At 38.8% G+C, this 20,981-nt stretch overlaps 1 protein-coding gene across 2 annotated transcripts in view; it reads right to left on the bottom strand.

Moving 5' to 3' along the window:
- Nucleotides 1–14,530: 14,530 nt before the first annotated feature.
- The window catches only part of MTDH (metadherin), a 33,133-nt gene continuing 26,682 nt past the window's right edge, over nucleotides 14,531–20,981 (bottom strand). For both annotated transcript variants that reach the window (XM_027692359.1, XM_027692358.1), the window contains 2 exons: nucleotides 18,985–19,141; nucleotides 14,531–17,397 (listed from right to left, as the gene is read on the bottom strand). In XM_027692359.1, the coding sequence (XP_027548160.1) occupies nucleotides 17,327–17,397; nucleotides 18,985–19,141 (228 nt within the window). In that variant the 3' untranslated portion in view covers nucleotides 14,531–17,326. The remainder of the gene's footprint in view (nucleotides 17,398–18,984; nucleotides 19,142–20,981) is intronic.

Consider the following 20,981-nt stretch of genomic DNA (forward strand, 5'->3'; position numbering starts at 1 on the left):
GCTCCTAATCCACTCCCAAAGTTGCTGCTATTAAGGAGGCTGGAATTGCCTCGTTTAACTGATACACGAGGTAACATCAACCTCATTGCCACTACCTCTAGTTAATGCCCTGATGGGGCACGGGGGAAGCAGCACTGGAAGGACCCACTGCTGTGTATCCAAGAACTGATGCAGATTTGAGGGAAACTTCCTACCAAGCAGCTGACTTTTTCATGTTTTATTATTTGTGACTTGTATCATCCTCTGGAGGAAATAACAAAGAGTATCCCACCAGGAGGTCTGTATGTCTACCCTGACCCTCAGCATAATTTATTTACTGCCATCCAACTTGGCTTTCTACCAAATCCCACAATTTATCATCAAAATATAACATTGAAAAGTACTCCAATGCTTCTCTATATGGTTGCTTTGGGGCTTTTCATTATTTCATACATACATCTACACAGAACACGAACTTCAAGATAAAAGCTAACTTGGCAAGGAGGAACGTTTCTAACTATGCCTTATCCCTACTTGTAAAGCCACTATAGTAAATTAAATTAAAAATATTTTAAGTAGGAACTTTACACAGCTGTTGTTCTTAGTTTGTCCTTAGAAAACTCTCAGGAGTTTGGCAGGGATTTTTTTTTGCATGAAGAGAAAAGCTGCTTGACATTGAATTTTTAATTTTGAGTGGATTATATGTATAAGCCAAATATTGTATTTGCAAGATTCATGTTCAAAAATGAAACTAAAATTGTAGTAAAATGAATCATTTATATTGACAAAACAGAGGGACCAAAGGAAAATCCTAAACAATGAGATCTGGACTGTGTCTCTGGTAACCTTGAGAGACCTTGGCCTTTAATACCAGAAAGTAGGCAAGTTAGAGAGGAAACCCTTTCATGTATGCCTTTTAAGTGTACATAGAAGATAAGAGCATCTGCTTTGTGAAAGTTATCTGACCGAGGACCTGACCTTTTCCAAAAAAAGGGGGCAATAAATAAAGAGGGATGCGATAAACAAGGACCCACAGTTGCAAACCTGGTGGACAAGGGAGACGATGCCAAAACCCAAAAGTCTCAAGTTACTGATTGATGGGCCATTGAAGAGCTCCATAAGAAACTTTGGACGGGGTCACCTGGAGTTTGTAACTGACAAGGGTCAGACAAGCAGACAAAACTTTGAAAGGAATAATTAGAGTAAGGAGATCAGGAAGGAGGAAGGGGGAGGATCAGACAGAAAGGGGTATAACGGAGTTCAGTCATGTGTAAAGTCTGACAGAGCCCTCTGCTTGCTCACCCTGTCTTCTTATGGAAGCTTTAAGTGTCTCTCTGTGTAGTCTCCACTCTCCACACAGCATGTGTGGGGCCTGTAAGGAGCAAGTGCCAGCTCCTGGGGGGGTCAGGTGAATGAGGGGCTCAGTGCCAGCAGCTGGAGTGGACCATGGGTCACAGCCTGATGCCCGGGGCTGGCTGCTGGGGGGGTGGGTTATTCACTTGTAAGCACCAAGCTGGACCAGCTGGTCTGTACGTGGGTCTTCTGCAAGTCCTACATGTAGGAGGCACAGATGAAGGCAGCACCTTGTCTCTGACCATCTGTGCAACTGTTCCTGTTGAGGTCCTGTGCCTGCAAAAGGGAAAGCAGCTGCATCCCTCAGACTGGGACTGGCACAACAATCTGGGATTTAGCAGACAGGCAGGAGAAACTCCAGGCCCTGGAGACAGTCACTGCTTGTAACATCTCCCAGCAAAACGCTCATCTCTGTAAGGAGAAATGAACTTCATGTCTGCTTATGGTTTCCCTTCAGTGGCTTTGACCTCCATATCCTCAGAAGAAAAAGGAAGGAAGAATGAGCAGATGAACACTAATCACTTCAGAGCAGTTTCCTGTATAATTATTAATTTCCATTCAAAAAGCCCAATGAGAAAGATCAGGAAACATTAGGCTTCACATCACACTCTTGATTTATAACCAACTGCGCTTGGTTTACTTGGTAAGGTTGTGGTTGCGGGGAGGCTTCAGAGGCTGAGTATTGCCACACTTACTGACCCATAACCACAGTCTCCATAGGTAAAGCCACCATGCCATTCACTTTGCCTTATAAAACGAGAAGCGACAAACACTTCTTACTGAGATGGCTGTGAGTCCAGCATACCTGATCTTACACCCAGATGGTGAAAGATCATTTAAGATGCAATGGGCACTTCTGAACTCGATGACACTTGAGTTTTGTCAAGGTTCCTAGAGGTATAAGAGACACTCCAGATTGTCAACTTTATACATCAAAACTTGAACAGGACCAGTATCATTGCCTTGCTCGGAAAAATGATATAAACTCAAGTGAATCAACAGTCTACTTACAAGCACTTGTTTTAGTTGTGCTAAAAGTAGATAATCTTTCCAGTGGGATCCATGATATGATAAGAAATTTTTCCAAGGGAACATTCAACGCTGAAATTGAACACTGCACACACCCTTGCTTAGCCACTGATCAGTGTGAAGACTGTAGGATGTATCCAGAAGAGAAATGCAGCTCATGGCTCCCACCTGCCCCTCCTTACCACAGCAGAGCTGTAATCACTAAACTCATTTCAGACAGCCACTCGTTCCCCATAGCACACAGTGAGAGCTACACTAGCTAACTGGGGAGGGACCCAACACAACTTTTCTTCGTTGCCAACTGTTCTTTGTGCTTCAAGCTGTTAAAAAAAATCCAGTATATTCTGTGTCCCGTTTCTGCTCTGTACTACCCCATGTGTTCCCCGTAACCTTCTCACTCCAGGGACAACTTCTTCGTCCTGCCAGAGGATGCTCTGATCCATTTGGCAGTTTCTTGCACTTTCTAGTGCTCACTAAAATTGGTTACTCGTTCTTCCCAACTTTTTTAATACTTATCTGAACAAGATTGCTGGAAGAGAACAGTTGGCTTAGAAGTTGCCTCTCGTTCCCACCTTCTGTCTGTACTCACAGTCCACAGAGATGGTGCAGCATAGTTCAACTGGCCTTGAATAATTCAATTACACTGTTGCCCAGCATTGCCTACAGCACATAAACAAAAGGGCAGCTCAAGGGAATACCATCTTCTGCTTGTGGGATTAGCCACGTGCTCCAGAGGGAGCAGAGACTCATTTTGTATTTGGCCAGGATAAGACAAGATAAGAAAAGGGTTACACATTGTCCAGAAAACAAGGTCTGGGTATTGTCCTTGGGCATAGGGAGGTGACAGCATTGGGAAACTGACTGTGATTGTAGTAAGGAGTCATTTGAAAAGTCTAAGCTTTGTTCAGCTTGCTCCAGAGCTTGTGTTTCATGATGGCTGCAAATGATGCAGGTATGAAATCTTTAATACTACTAAGTTTAAAAAACACCTGTGCTTTCTAAAAAAAGTAAGCCTCCAAATAAAAGTCTGACACTATCTCTCTGCCACAAAGACTGGCCAACATACAATCAAATAGGACTGCTGGCACAATTCAGATTGGGTTCAAGAGGCCATTCATTCTCCTGGTTTGTGTAAAAAAGATCAGAGTGAGAATAATATTTTCTCTCCAACATGTCACAACTCAGAATACATTTTAGAAGCCTGTAAGAAAGCCATTGCAATGACAGAGTTTGGTGTGAAACTGCTTGCACAGAGCTAGTCAAATTCTCATGTTTCAATACCAAACAATGGACAATAAACGGTTAGTTGGTTGTTGGTGGTTTTGTTTCATCTTTCTTTTATTTTTTGTCTTCTAAAAATTATTGAGAGAAATGCCTGGACATTTTTGCTCACTACTGGGATATTTTGTCATGATTTGCCTCATAGAAGATAGTGATTCTAATATCTTAGAAAACTGATATACTTACACATTTTCTTTCCTGATGGTAAAGTGCATTTGCAACTCTAGCTTCCTTGGGCCACAGCTTCTTAATTCTGTTTTAAAGTTGCAGGTTATAAAAACCTTATCATTAAAATATTATGATATGTTGCCCTGCCAAGAGCTTAAATGTTCTCCAAGGAAAAGCTTGCTTTAGTGCATCCTTCCTTTCCCCCTTTTCTGACTTGAAAGCCTCTCAATTTTGCTGTGAAGTTATAGGACTCAAGAAGGCTAGTGAGTTCTGCAGTACACTGAGATCCAGCTCTTTTTTCTCCTGACCTTCTCATTCATGCCAGCCTCACAGATTAATTTTAATGTTTTGGGTGACAAGAAATGATCTGTGCTACATTAATTAGAAACCTCAAAAATAGGTTAGGGAATTATCTAATTATTTGCTTGGCAGTAGATTTGCAGTTTGGTAATATGTACTGGAAGCCTATCTTGAGATCCAGCGCGCTTTCCACTGGCTGCAGTCTCCTCACAAGCATATCTTCTGCAGCACAGAATGCCTGCTTCCAAAAGTATCTGGCTCTTCTGTGTACACCGCCTTTCTCCTCTCCCTTGCCCATGCTGTTCTTTCTTAGGCACTTTGGCACAGGGTTACCAGAGGCTCAGGTTTTGCCTTGCAGAACATATGTAACACTGGAGGTAGAGCCTGGGTGTGCCAGTACCCCAGCAATAAAGAACATCAATTTTCTCTCCTTTTGCCTTGAGAACTCTGTGAATTTTTGTAATCACTTTAGTTCTCCCAGCTAAACCTTGTACCCCAACTTACACCAAGGGGGATGGAAGAACTCTGGCTTCCTGCACCCTGCTGGCTCAGCATGCTCAGCACACCTGAAGATACTAAGAAGTGGAGACACCACCACTGATTGAAACTGTTATCAACCAAACTGATAAGTGCAGGTGTCCTGTATCCAAGTAAAACTCATCATCTCTTCCTCCATCAGGCAAATGAGCCCTTTAGCACCTCATATCCTAGTAATTTCTACTCTACACAAACTCTTCTCCAAGTCTTTTTGATAAATTAATTCTCTGCTCAACCGACATTGCTTCCAGTCCTTTAAGTATGTTTACTGTTTCTCTCACTAATGTAGGGATCTAGACAGCTTTGTAAAAGCCTTTAAAACTGCAGGCATAACAGCATTTATTTGGTCAATGGACACAGTATTGGGATTGTACCCCCCATTCCTCTTCACTACACAAAATAAAACATCCCGAGATTTACACTTGACCTTTTATTACACCGACCCAGTGGAAGGTCATGCTTGGAGTTTTTTTTGTCTTTTGGCCTGAATGCTTATGCTGGTTACAGTATTAAACTGACTGGGACATTTTATCCATAATCTGTAGCCAATTATAGAACATAAATTACAGCCTATGAGGATGAGACAGGGTTGTTGGATCCATTTGTTGTTATGTTGCCAGCAGTCTCTCTGCTTGCCAGATTGCTTGAGCAAAGGAAATTTCAGTGACAGGTTTTAATAGTCTGTTGAGTTTGCAGCCAGAGGGGTCACAGGTCTTTGATTGATAGGAAAGGCAAACCTTCTAAGAAAAGCTAATATACATCAAATAACATTTATTTCCTTTTAGTTCCATTAGTTAGATTAGTTAATATTTAATTTATGGATTCAATTGACTATGGCTCAACACTGGGAAAGTTGCCAGATTTTATTCCCTTTTTCACTATGTGATTATGTTTTTTTTCCCCTACTTTTAAAAGCTTACTGTTTTTTCTTTTGGTAAAGGAGAATGTAGATAGTTTTGATCATCGAGCACGTTCTGTTTACATATTTGTTTGGATTATTTTTTTGCTTATACCTAGTAGAAGTCATGTTCATTTTGTTGATGCCTTAAGGTCCATCTAGTTTTTTGATTTTCCTAATTTTTATAAGCTTTATAAGTAGTTATATAGTAGAAGTAGATTTAGAAGCAGCAGCCTTTATTCCCTTACCCTTAGTATAGTGACTACACACATTCCCCAACCCTATTACCCCATTCCATGCTCCCCATATCAATTGTCCCCTGAATTCCATTAGAAAATGTTTAGTCTCTTGTTAAGATAGGCCTATTTTTTTAGAGAACACTCGTACCTTGGCCTAAACTACAGAGTACAGTCAAACTCTGGGTGACTGTGTACCCTTTGTGCTCTGCAGAAGATGATGGTTGATGAAGAGAGCGTCCTGAAAAACCCCCAGCCCCTATTCCCAGGGGATGGGATGGGGGTGGATCAGGGCAAAAGCCACAGGGTGGGAAAACCTCGGATTGGACAGGCAGTATTATAAATTGTAACCTCTGAGACACGGGGGGCATGCGCATATCTTGTAATCTTATGCCTAGGCACAAATTAAAAACCCTTTCCTTATCTCACCTTCAAAACTAATTTGCTTCGGAGTTTTTTCTCCCTGTATTTTCTTTTAGGCATCATTGTCTTCTATCAACAATCTCAGTCCAGTGATAAATCATCTTCTTCTGTTCTATAGAGAACCCATACTATTTTAAGTAAATAAGAATTAAAACAACACATCTTCCATAACTAATTTATTACTGTCTGTAACTTACACAAGAAACACTTCCCAGTTTTGTATTTTTAGATGCCAGTCAGGTTTCAAGCAGTAACTCACACTTTACCTGTGGGCCTTTAAACTTTCCCCCAGCTGCACTTTAAGACAAATGTACCAAAAAACTGAGCTTTGAACTATCACCACCTTTAAAGCAACTGAATAGTATCATCCTCATTGCTTTGAATATCTATGGAGTTATCCCTCTTTTCCTGCTCTCTTCCAAGTCTGCTGGACTCTTTAGCAAACTCCAGGGCATGCCATCCAGTTCTTCTCACCAGTGTTCACCACAGCCAGAGGCTTGCCATGGAACTTTACAGAAACTTCCAGTCTCACATGTATTTTTTTCTATGCTAAAAAAAGCACTTAACTTTCTCATAGTGTCACATCCTCTGCTCATTTATCCGTCTACTACTTATTATGGAGTCCCCAATGGAGATCACTTGCTGCCAGCCAAGCCTGCAGAACGTGCCATAGGAGATGGTGTCTTTATACTGTGAAAATGTCAACTGTTTGTCCCCTTCAGCTGTCTGTCCTAAATTCCCTTGACGATTGATTTGCTGAGCATGCAATAGCAATTCAAACACAGTTAGCCAATACCTGCCTTTTTCTGCAGCCCATGCAGAGGCAAACTGCAAGTACTGTACACGCAATATAACAGCTTTTATATACACTATATGTAATTACAGGTCCATGGTGTGTCCTTCATGAAGTGCAGATCTACAGCACATATTGGTTTTTTGCTACTTTAAGAGCAAGGGGAACACTTCTGCTGATGGTGCAGAAAGTTTAATTGGATTGTTCATTCCAATTTATAAATCTTCTGTATGTATTAGGAAATGTAGCTAGGAAATTTAGATTTAAAGCTACATAAGATGTAGCCACCAGGGCCAGGTGTATGTGCAGGGTGGTAAGACTGAAGCTTTCTAATACTGCATATTTTATATTGTCTCTTCTAAAGAGAAAAAGATCAAGGCTGCTAAGATTCTTCTCATTGTAGAAACCAACGATACACTCAGCTTCTCTTCATCACAGTCTCCTCCAAAATGTCCTCCTAAGATCCCTCATGCCAGAAGTAACATTGATAATTTAAATCATATATCTAATTTTTCATCCTCTGCTTTGTATAGCAAATCACATAATAAATACCAGTATAATTCTACTGAAATAACATTATTTGAAAACTGATCCTCAAGTGCAATATATACATCACTTCAAAAGCATGTCTCACAATCACACTGCTTTCTGCTGTGTGTCCTCATATCAATGTATATTGCTGTAAAGCATTTTATAGGCATGCACATCTGAACATGTTTGATTATAGCCTGAAGCAACTTTGGGAAATCCTGACTGAGCCAACATTGCAGAGATGTCCCAGCTCACACTGGTATTCAGTAATGGACTAGTAAATGCACAGAGAAACTATGATTGCAATACAACACAATTCTAACTCCTCATCTCCGTTGCAACTCATTTAGTGTCAAACACCTATTTACAAACCTTTGGAACACAAGTGGCTTAGTCTTAGCATTTGGAAACCCTGTCTCTGCAGACCAGAATGACACAAATTTGTCACTTGGGAGAGCCGTACCTTCTATCTTCTTCTAACTCAGCATCTAATTCAGTCAATGTTTAAAGTGATTCTGACAGTGCTCTGAAATTAAGTCAAACTCAGTGGGGCAAGCTGGTAGGTGTGCAATAGTTCAATGCCATTACTACACATCCTGCAGCTTCCTTGTTGCACATTCCTGTAGTGAAGTAACTATCACTGTTTGCTCAGCTTCTCAGTATCCAACTTCCTTTTCATTTTTAACATAAAAATCACCAACATGACATTCTCCAAACCCAAGCATACTTTGAAAATGCAAATCTGCATATTTTTCCCCTCCCCCTTTGCTATTTGCTATATATGAGCCTTTAAACCACTTAACTGCCACTCGGGATAGCTTCATATTTGTAAGACAGCACCCTCACTGAGAGTTTTTTACCATGCTGATGGAGACATCCTTAAAGCCCTGACAGAATACCCTGCTGATAGCTCACTTCATTTGGAGTGGGGCTGAGCCACTGATTTACAATTAAAAAAAAAAGAACAAAATTTGTAGTCGGGAATTCTTCCCTCACTTAAACTTGTCAAAATACCTCCTGTGAGGTGGACTGCTCAAGAAATATTTGGAATGATTAAGTCTAAAGAGTTTAAAGCCTCAAACTATTATGTCCTTCATGCAGCAGCGACACAAAGCAGAAGTAAAACACTGTGATGTGCTGCACCACTGTGTGGTGCTCTCAAGAGATATTAACATTACATTAAGTCTTCACATAAGAAAATGTGTTCCAGCATGATCACAGAATCACAGAATCAACCAGGCTGGGAAAGTGAAGGACTTGTGATCCTGCTTCCACATGTTGACCTTTTGCTGCACAACACATGTTCTGCCTCAAAGTGAACAGGCAAAATGTTATTTTCTGATGTGAAACACGACTTCTGACCAAGTTTGACCATAGTCTAGTATTTGCATGATGTGATTGCAGAAATCCAAAACACATGGCAATCTTTGGGTATGTAAAACCTGTCTCTCTCAGTCACCAGGCTTTGGAACCCTTCAATCATGCATCTCTACAAAGTATTTTTTATATTCAAGGCAGTACAAGTTAAAGTGTTTTAATAATTACAAAAACAATCACTAAACCTGCTGTTCTGCATGCCTACTAAGGACTCGTAGAAAAAGAAATGTTCCTAAAACATCACAAAGGAGTTCCACGGTTAACAGCATGACTTGGATGACTTTGAACTGCATCTCTGTAGCATATGAATATAAAATAGCACAGTATTGATTTGCCCACTCAATTCTATCAAGTGCCGAGCGCACTCCAGAAAAGCACTTAAATACTTTTTGGTACTAGTAATACTGTTCAAAAGTGTTCAATACCCAGGTCAAATCTGAGTAACATCACTTTTGTTTATCAAAAAGATAGGTTTCTCTCTTTTTTTTTTCAAATTAAATAATCATGTAAGTTCAGAGCAGACAGCTATTTGAACCTCTGTCTGAAAACTGCAGAAAAGAAGTTAAGCAAAATGAAAGAAAATATTTAAAATCTCCACTCTGATTAAGATTTTTAAATGTTTTAAAAATAATCAGCTAGATGTGATGGTGACAGATGGTAACCATGAAGGTGGACCCTCAGCTGTTAAAGAGAACTGTGAGAGTCTCATACTTAATGTAACACCAATATTAACCCTACTCTACACAGGCCATAGACTTTCTCACTTTTGGAGAGACAGATAGCAGTCATGTAGAATTTTACAGTAGTCTGTTTCTGTTCATAATTTTTCTGCACTCAGACAATATGGAAGCACAACTGGCCAGCTTCATGTTATTTGGTGATTCTATTTTTTTTCTTAAAAACAAAATCCCACCTCATTCAAATGCAAACCCAGTTTTTTATGCTTAGTCCGAGAGATCTTCTAGAGATTTCACAGTCCCTCAGTTAATGCACAACATACAGCTCCAAACTCACTGGGCACAGTGGAGGACTCCTCACTAGGTTACCTGGTAAAAGTTGTGTCTATATGAGGAACACATAAAATCTTCCAGCTTGTCTGGATGAGAGTTCCACAAAGTTACCTAAGATTGAATAAAGACCTGGAAGGGAAGCTCCAAGGAAAGCCTTCTGGCTGCAAAAACAGTTTTGCCAATTACAATCTCATGTTGGGATACTTCAAGCTTACAGTTAGGAAGAGGTTACCTTGCCAGTCAGCTTTGAATAAGCAAGATGAGTAACTAAAGTGAACAAGAATAGAGAAAACAAGAGTTTCGGCATGTGTTAGACACTTGAAATACCTCAGCTCCCAAGGCATGGACTATTATGGATACATGAAGTACCACCTACTTCAGGCAGCCCTTCTCTTCCTAGAGAAGCACAACAAAAGAGCAGTTGACATTGGTGCAGCCACATTTGGGAGCTTTTCAGGAGTTGTATGTGTGCAGATCAAACGACAGAAAAGGTAAGGAGGCTCAGAAGAAGGGACAGTGAACTAGACAGCCTGAGCACCTCTGAGTATTTTTTAAATGAAAAAAAGTTTAAGGAAATACCTAATCACAATGGATACAAATAAGAAATTCCTATAGGGAATAGCTTTTCATCAGCAAACTTACTAATTTTCCACTTTATATTATTTAGTTAGTTGAAGCTATAAATAATTTTAAATCAGGATGATTTAACTCTTGCAGTCAACCTAGAATCTACCCTGTGTAGCTTTTCATAAATTGCAACATTATCCCATTTGGAAAGATGTCACCTCCTTTCTAGTAACCAGAGATCATAGAATACGAGGTTGGAATGGACTTCAAGGATCATCTGATCCAACCTTTCTTGGAAAAAGCACGGTCTAGACAAGATGGCCCAGCACCCTGTTCAACAAAATCTTTAAAGTGTCCAATGTTGGGGAATCCATAACTTTCCTGGGGAGAGTATTCCAATGGTTGATTGTTCTCATTGTGAAAACTTTTCCTTGTGTGTCCAATTAGAACCTCCCCAGGATTAACTTGTACCCATTACCCCTTGTCTTTTCCAGATAACTCCTTGTAAATAGGGACTTTTCATCTTCTCCACAGCCACCCTTTAAATACTGGATCGTGGTGATAAGGTCTCCCCTAAACCTTCTTAATGCTGAACAAACCTAGTTCTCTCAGACTTTCCTCCAGTGACAGGCTTTCCAGTCCTGTTTCATCTTTGTTGCTCTTCTCTAGACCTTCTCCAGCCTGTCCACATCTCTTTTGCATAGCGGGCACCAAAACTGAACACGGTATTCCAGCTGTGGCCTGATGAGTGCTGAGCAGAGTGGGATAATGACTTCTTGATCTCTGCTGATGATGCCCTTGTGGATGCAGCCCAGTATCCTGTTGGCTTTCTTTGCTGCAGCAGCACACTGTTCACTGATATTGATCTTATTGTCCACCTGGATTCCCAGGTCACTTTCCAGGTCCCCAGCTCCCAACTGGGTAGATTCCAGCCTGTGCTGCACTCCTGGGTTATGTTTTCCCAGGTGCAAGACCTTACACTTGTTGAACTTTACCAGGCTCTTGTTAGCCCATTTTTCCAGCCTATCCCGGTCTTCTTGCAGGGTGGCTCTCTCTTCCCACTCAGGTGGTATCATTGGGAAACCTCATCGAGGTACACTTGAGCCCATCTTCCAGATCACTTATGATGATATTAAACAGCGCTGGATCCAACATCGATTCCTGGGGGACCCCACTCATGACAAGTTGCTGGTTTGAAAGGGAGCCCTTTACCAACAACCTCTGGGTGCTGCCTGTCAGCCAGTTCCCCACCACCACATGGACCACTTGTCCAGACCGTAGCCCACCCCCTTCTCCAGGAGCAAGCTGTGGGAAACTGTACTGAAAGCCTTGGAGAAATCCAGGTAGACAATGCCCACCACTCACCCCACATCAAGCAACAAGTTACTTTGTTGCAAAGGATCATCAGGTTTGTCAAGCATGATTTGCCCTTGATGAATCTGTGCTGGCTTTTCCCAGTCCCATGCTTCATATGACTTCTGATAGCCCCCAGGAGGATTCATTCCACAATTTTCCCAGGGACCGAAGCAAGACTGATGGGCCTGTAATTTCCTGAATCCTCATTTAAGTCCTTCTTGGAGATGGGGGTGACATTATTCTTCTTCTTCCAGTTCTCTGGGACATCCCTCCAACTCCACAACTTCTCAAAGCCTATGGAGAGCAGCCTTGCAACGGTATCAGCCAGTTCTCTTGACACCTTCAGGCAGGTAACACCAGGGTCCATTGATTCATAGGGGTCAAGATCCTGATATAGCTCACACACACTCTCCTTCTTCACTGACAGTAGTGGATCTGTGTTTTCCTCAGCCTGGATTTTTCTTCCCAAGGCCGGGGGCCCAGCAGTGCTGGTGAAGACAGAAGTGAAGGAAGTGTTGAGAACCTCTCCCTTTTCAGCATTGTTAGTGACTAATTCACCTCTCTTGTTTATCAGTGGGAGAGTATTCTCCTTCTGCCTGTCACTTCTGTACCTGAAGAACCCTTTCTTGTAGTTTTTGACATCTCTGGCCAAATTCAATTTGAGCTCAGCTTATTCTTTTCTAACTGCATCATCGGCTGAGCTTTTTCTTTCCTAATTTCATCTCTGTATGCCCTAGCAATGTCCATGTAGTTTTCAACAGGCAATTATCCACTTTTTCATCTCTGGCATGCTTTGCTTTTGAGCAGACTCAGAAGCTCTCAGTTAAACCAAGGGGGTCTGTTGCTCCACCTACTTCCCTTATCTTTAAAGGGGATGAATTGTTTTTGTGCTTCCAGAAGTGTGTTCTTAAAAACTGCTAGCACTCACTCACTTCTTTAGCCTCTGTGGAAGCTTCTCATGGAATCCCTCCCTCCTTGAGAAAACTCACTCTGCAGGAATTTCAGACATGGCTGCAGGTATTTCCCCCACTCAATAACTGCCTCTGCATACAGGTGAAAATGGGAGGTTACCGATCTTTCACACTGCCTTTGGGGACAGAGCAGAAGCAAACCTTGCACATCTCCTTGGATATACACCCAGCCACTCAGCTGCAGACAGACCATCAGTTGATAAAGCTCCTACTCTTTTGGCTAACTGGCTGCAAGTCAGAAAGGCACTGGTCTCCAGGGTCGCATGCCTCTTCAAAAGCTACATTAAAGCCTGGCTGACTGAGAGCAAAACCAAGTTACAGAATCACATCAGAGAGGAGTTATCTCCCATCCAGAGCTTTGCGTGCAGACATAGTTCAAGGCACAACTTCATTCGGTAGCTACATAGGCAAGGATGGCCAAGGAAATAGCAGTCATGAAAAACAAGCTGTGGCAGCCTTTGTCAGAATGGCCTCTGAAAAAAAAAAAAGAGCAGCTCCTAGTAACAACATATTTAGTTTATACTTCACCAGATATTTGAAATAAGGAATCACTTAACTCCAAGTCAGAGCCTATTGAAGAGGGGAAATACCGTGTGTGTAGAAGACAGGGAATCATCTCAAACTAGTCAGTTTTCTGAGTTCATTGTGGTGATCCGGTTCTGAGTGATCCATGACTTACCTTCTACCATGGACTGAATAAAAAACACTGAGGCAAGTTAAGAGATCACTTGATGCTACAATTAACACAGAAAATGTACATCTTTGAGCTGACATTCCTAGGCATTTTTGTTTAAGAGCATTGTATGAAACCCTGAAACCATGAGTTTCATGTTAAGAGTTTTAAAAGCATTTTTCTTTTCCAGAAATACACCAACATTAAAGACATCACAATTTCAGTAAAGAAACTGATTTTCAGTGCACCAGCGACCTTCACTTTGGTACAACTAGCCAGAAATTTAAAACAGCAGAAGTTCAATAGTTTCCTCAACTGAAGGGACCCACTATGGAGACTAGACAATTTTAGTAATGCAACCAAGTTTCAAGAGGAACAACCTGGGAACCATTAATAATGTGATATAAAATACAGATAACAATAACTCCAACCCTCCACCTGTGAAAAAACAAAAGTTGTCCCACTTTGTTCCCAATGTCCATCCCAATTAATAGCAGTTCTGTTAGTCCTACGGCAATTAAAATCTATTGTGTTAGCACATGACTTACAAATTAAGAACTATTGGTCAGGCAGCCTTTCCTGGTCCTTCCCCCACCCAAATTCACTTGGTTGATGTTCTTAAATGAAGCAATTCACTCAGAATTTTAACAGTAAAATATTTTTAGCAGAATATTTTAAGAAGTAATTTAATGTTTTAGGTTTTTTTCCCTTCCATTCACAGCAGAACAATGAAGAAATCTTTCAGTACTGGCCTGAAAAACTGGAACTGCTCTTCACTGGTACTCAGTGGTCACCAGGAGACTCACAGGTACAAGTGGCTGCAAGAGACTTGTGTTTTTTTAACAGCTGAAATCTTGACTGGCAACCAAGTTGAGTTAAAAGCAAAACAACTGTGATTAATAACAGAAGAAACTCTGCTTAAACCATGTACTCTGCTGTCTGCACTTTTCAAAAGCCTTGTTCACAGGACGGTCCCATGGTTAGGAACTATTAATAGGGCAGTTTCAAATGAGATACAATTCAGTTAAACACAACAGTACTAGAAGTATTTCTATAAATTTTGAAATGTTTTTAATATGTACATTCTTTCTTAGTAAATATTAAAGTAGTGCTCTTTTCTTGCACTTTTTTCTTTAGACTTCTAAAAGGGCATCAGAAATACAGTTTTCACCCCCTCCAAACCAATGCAGTTACCTTTGTAACAAGCACATATGAATTCTGTACACCTTTCCCTCCCCACAAAAGAAATAAAAATATGCCATGACTATCCAATTACACATCATCACAAGTTTAAATTACACATACAAATAATTCCAGAGTATTTAGAAAAAAACAACATACTGGATTTATGGAACCATTCCATGCATTCAAAAAAAAAAAAAAAAAAAAGAAGAAAAAAATTTTTTAAAGTTTAAGTTTCTTTAAATGGTGTTTTTCGCTCTATCCAAGTACCAAAGTCTGGATTCAGTGTATCATGAAGACTAACCACTGCTTTAGTCACAGAAACATGACAGTACACAGATAACCAAGTTTCTATTTATAGACAGTATGATATACAGTTACTACCTCTTTAATGAATGTCAAATAAAGCAAGTTTTGCTTTCGAAGACATTGAAACTGCACATTAAGAAAACAGTAAGAGGTGCCGCTAAATAGGTAACAATATTTTGAAAGGAAGGCTATGTATTTATATGATCCCGCTTAGCAGTAGGAGTTAATTAGCAGGGTTCCTATGTTTTAGCTGATTTGTTTCTTTTTCAAGAATGACAAACTATTCAAGAGCTAGCACTTACTAACCCAGAAATATCACCAATTTTATCTTCAAGAGGAAAAAAGAATTTATGCAGTGAAAGCCCTTGGGGGCAGTCTCTTTCATTACATAAAATCTTTGTATTTTCTACAAAAGAGGCTCGTAGCACAACATACAGATTGGAAACAGACATTTCAGACATACATTAAAACCTGAATTCAAAGGGTATTCTTTTAACCTTTACTATGAAGACCACAAGTAAAATTATCATATTTACATGCAAAGGACGCTGCATGATTTCGTAATATCCTATTTTTCATGTTTGCCTTAATATACTCCTTGAAAAGTTGTACGTCAGTTCTAAATTTATTTTACACGAATCTTGACAGATATCACTCTCAAGCATTACTCCCTCCCAGTAAATAAATCAATACTGTAAATATGCTCAATTTATTTTAACAAATTAATTTAGAGTGTCAAATGTTCCTGATATACAGAGGTTAATACCTGTGCAAGTCAGTATCCATTTATTAGGAAAGCTCTCAATTAGCAAGGTGCATTTTCAGTACAATCAAACCCAGCTTGCTGCATTACCTGTTCTTGCCCTGAAACGCTGTCGAACTGCAGTTGAGTACAGTAAGAGTACAAGATTGTTGATCAGTACCATTCATTACAGCTGTTAATAATTCTGTTTGTGCCATAAAACCAGAAGCCAACATTTGAGAAGAAATCTTGGCTCTTCTTCAACTGAATTTACCAGGTGATATTAACTACCATCCTTATCAAACAGATATTTGTAAAGGCTATTTACAGTGCACATGGCTGAGTATGTGCCTTACAGACACAAACACATCTGCAGTTGGATACCATGTCATTACACAGTGCCTGAAAATGACAACACATCTTAAATGCCATTTTAATTAACAGTTTCAAGTGGGAAATGGTCTTTATTTTACAGTTGCTATACTTGCATCATTTTTTATTTTTTTTATATAAAAACACTAACTCCTGTCCAGAAGTCTAGACACATTCTACATACTACAGGTTAAGGCAGTAAAAAAATGTGTTCCTGATAACTGGTCTTGACAATGTCAATTAAAGCTGTCTGAAGCTACTCCAGTTCTCCAACAGATCTTTGAAATCCCAAATAATTTGAGAGTGAAAAATTAACTTTGCTTTCTTTTAGTAATAGAGACATAACAGAATTTGGTATGCTAAGTTAACAAGTGTTAAGGGAAGGAAACATTTTATTTCAGTTCATTCCATGAGTTTAAAAGTGGAAAGAATACAGTTTTAGATAGGACTCTGAATCAACCAAGAACTGTAAGGAATGAAGGGGAAAACCAATTTTATGCACATTACTGCATTCTTAAAAATATACTGTTATCTTCAATAATTCAAGTAAGGTAGTAGACATTATAAAAAATAACTTCATGAACCATACTCAAGTTTCAAATCACATTCTCAAACTTTTAACCCAAAGCAGTTTTATTGTGTTAACTTCATATAATAAACCATGAAGGTCTCACTGTACAAATGGTTAATGATTTGCACTTGTGATTCCTGTAACAGCTAGCAGACTTGCTAACCAACTTACTGTAAAGATATGGCAGATTATGCATTTAATCAAAGCACTTTGATTTAGGCATGAAACAAATTCAGATGGTTGACATTCTGTGCTTCTAATGCATCACTCATAAGAGAGGCAAGAAACACCCACTACTGTACAGACAATTATTTTTACAGAAAACCCTTCCTTGAAATTAATCTTTTATCCGCAGCTGTAGATGAGAGTATAATCTGTTGTAAACAGGGCACTGTGTTGTAAAACCAGTTTTTTTTAATTAAGATCTCTCTCCAAAAGTTGGAAAAAACAGACTCTTCAGAATGTCTTTCAAATGTAGCATGTTCTGTTTGCTATATCATAAAGTTACTTTCATTTGATTCCTTTTTAAAGATGTTTGTGTTCACAGCAGTTCTGTTTTTAAAAAGTGTTTGAAATTTTTATAAAATTCTGTACATGTTCACAAATTATTGCATAAACAGCATAATCTTCATGACAATATTCAGCAACACATGTCCATCTCAGGAACCTCACGTTTCCCTTCTTGCTTTTTTCTTCTTTTTAACTTGTTTGGGGGATTCCCAGCTTTCTTCAGACTTCGCTAAAAAACAAAACATAACTATAGTGTTAGGACTCAGAACGTTTACACAGAATTGTAACTTTTATAATCCTAGATAGTACACACGATATTATTATGAAGTAATTCAGAACAATCAACTAGCAGTTCTATTCACCTGCTTCTTCCAAATAATTTAATCTGAAGTACATCTAAACATTTGCCAATTTCAACCTACTTTTTAACCCCACAAACACATAGAGTGATACACAACAAAAGTAATTCATTTTGCATATGTATTATTTACAGAAGAGTCACTGATATTTTCTGGTTAACTAAAAAATAATGTACAGGTACACAATTGACATTAAATGCTCACTTTTTACCAGAGTACACTGGTTTTAGTCACTATATATGTGACACGTCAGAAGAGTTTTTTTAAAAATAATGAACTACGCCAAGATGCGGTTCCAATAAGAAACTATGTTCTTTTCATAAAACAGACTGCCTTAAAACATGCTGGCTGCCAAGAGTGGTAAAATGGGTAAAGTATTGTACATACAGAACATAAGAGATGTGCTTTCAATTGCTGAGACGTGAATCAGTACAAAAGATTTCATATTTTAGAGCCAGAACAAAAAGGCATCACTTGACACATTGACTTGAAAGATTCCATTGTTTCATGTATTGAAAACCAAGAAGCCAACTACTGCAGTTGAAAGAGACCGTTATTAAGAAGTCATAATTCTGCAATCATTAAAAACTCATTTAGTACTTCAACACTTAGCCAGGAACTTATTACGGATTGTCAGTATTTATTAATTTCATTTAAAAGTCTGATTCAAAACAACTTTTTTTTTTTTTTTAAGCAATGCCTTTCACATCCTGACTTCCCTTCTAATTTTCCCATCTTACTGTGTGAGTACTTCAGTACAAGCACTTTTGCAGCATACAAGAAGGTACATTTGACATTTTTGGGCACAGCATACTTTCAAAAAACAATATACCTGCAGCAATTCAGCCTGATCTATGTGCTGTTAAGCTACAACAAAAAAAATAAGTGCATCAGCCAATACCTTTCTATTCCAACATAAGCAGCTGTTTTCCTATATGATTACATGTGAGCATACAGAAAAAGATGCTAATGAGCTAAGTTGAGAAGTCAAAAAACCCCCAGTAGGTTGAAAATTGAATTGTTTGTATTTTTTCAAAATGTTTGGTAGCTAAATATCCTGTCAACTGCTATGTCAGCAGCCATCTGTTCTCCACCAAAGGCTCAAAAGCAGGCCTTTGGAACAGTGTTGGCAGAACTCCTTAGTCGCAGCATGGAGCTCAAGTCCTCATGGTGTACCTGAGTACCTCCAAATGTCTGTTAAGGACTGACCAAGCCCAACAGACATTTTCAGTCATTCAAGCATATGAAGCCAGTTTTTCCTCACAATGAAAACAAATATATCAAAGTGCTTCAGAGGAAGTTAAAAACATGGCAAGATGTATAAATGAGATACACAAGTACCCGATATGGCACTCTAAAACTCAAAGCCCAGGGCAAGGCATTTTGACTGTACACACTCTATGGGGAAAAAGCATACCCTGAATTCAGACAAATGAATTGCACCAAGAGATACTTACTCTGTGGAGGAGGCACACTGTTTTGCTTAATATTGGGACTAGAAACATCTGTCTCTTGCAGCATCTGTGGCACTTGGGAAACGATCTTGTCAGAATTGCTCTCTGATACAATTACAGATGGCTCAGTGGAAACAGCAAGTGAAGGAGCCTCCTCAGACTATTTGAGAAACAGAAAAAAAGTTTCCAAAAGTTTTTTAAGTCATATAAAATAATTACTCTTACATGGTGTTATTGTAGCAGTATAGTTAGCAGCTGCTGAGAAGATGGCATTGAAAAATTAAGCCAATATTAAAATCCTTCAAAATTTTAAATTGAGGCTGTAATACTAGGACTGCCATCTAGTGCCAAAATTTTTAGTTGCATACAAGTAAAGATAAACCACACAAATTAATTCTTAAAATATATCACATGCAAAAAAAGGGAAAACAATCCAGAAATCACCAAGATCCTAAAAACGATTCTTGAATACATATTCAAGAGAGATGTAAGACAGTGACACATATGCCTTTGGTTGCAAGGCAAACAGGCAAGTTACACAGGCCCAAATATACAACTCAAAACTCAAATCAAACTTTTATTTAAAAAGGATTTGCAGTCATTCCTATCAACTGCTCAAAACACTCTGTATGCTTATATTAGAATAACAAATATTTGCGAGAGCAGTCAGCAAGTATTTCAGTGGAAACTACTGGAGAAATAACTGCCAAGATACTCGCAGTAGTTTCTAGTTGTCTAGTTGGTTTTGAAGGTTCCCACTACAGAAACAAGACATAACTGTAACTTAGTGTGTAGCACTTATTGTAATTAAAATTACAGCAAAACAGAAAAAAAATTTTTATATTCCAATAGGAAAGTCAGAACATAAAAAAAGTACCATCCCACAGCAAGTCAACAAATGACAAAAGGCTTCAAAAAAGAACGTATTAGAATTGTGTCTTAGTCAAGCAATAAAACCCAAACTTTAGGATGTTATTAAGAAGTTGTGGCTGTAGTTGTGCCACAACGGCCAAGACCTGGAACTCTGACAACAAAACAGTGAAGTCTACACCCAGCCCTTGATGCAGATGTACACAGATCCTACATTACAGTCACCAGTTTGTACTGTTTCCATCACTATAATGCAAGCATCTCAAAAATTCAGTCAGAATATACAAAAGAGCAAAAAGATATAATTTTCTTTTAATCAAATCACACTAAGCAAGAAATTAAATTGAAAAAAACAAACACATGAATTTAGAGGATAGCAGTTCTCTAACCTTTTATGAATAGTTTGCTGTACCCTTACACAGACTGATCAAGTTTTTTTAATAACTATAATGGCAGTATTTCTCTTAGTCTACTGAAAAATTAGTAATCTCAAATATTTTTTAAAATATCAACCATGCTGATAAAATAAACTCCCATCCTACAGGATTTCCAAGATTAGCTAATTCTAATGTTGCCTAATGGTTAGCAATCATCAGCTACATAAATAAGGGAGCTTTAACACAATGAAATGTGGTTTCTAAAACAAAAGGAGGACATAAAGTTTCTAGTGCAAAGTAATCAATTCAGGTAACTGGTATCATAGTTTTGTTAGGACAGCCACACTCCACCAGCAGGTAAAGAAACTCAATTAAGATTTTAATGGCTCAGCTCTCTCAGGTTGATTAACAAACATGTCGCAGCTTGAATATTACAGCATGCAGCATTACTGACAATGTAATGACATAGGTACATACAGCACTATCTGGACATTTTTCCAAATATTTCTGTCTAAATTTTGGATACAGAAAAGTGGGTAGTGATACCAAACATTAAAAATTGGGTACTACTCTTTTCTAGAATATTCTCTGTTAACAAATCCGTTCAGAAAGTAGACCTGTAACAATGAATAAAGCCTATTTGAAGATATAAATAGTTATATGCATAATTATATGATTTAGTAATGAAGCAGTAACTTGTTGAAGCATTACAAATGAAGGATTTCCAAAGATATCTCTTCATTTAAAACTAAA

This window comes from Neopelma chrysocephalum, unplaced genomic scaffold (assembly GCF_003984885.1).
Source record: "Neopelma chrysocephalum unplaced genomic scaffold, ASM398488v2 Primary Assembly neopelma1_86, whole genome shotgun sequence".
NCBI classification, from domain to species: domain Eukaryota; kingdom Metazoa; phylum Chordata; class Aves; order Passeriformes; family Pipridae; genus Neopelma; species Neopelma chrysocephalum.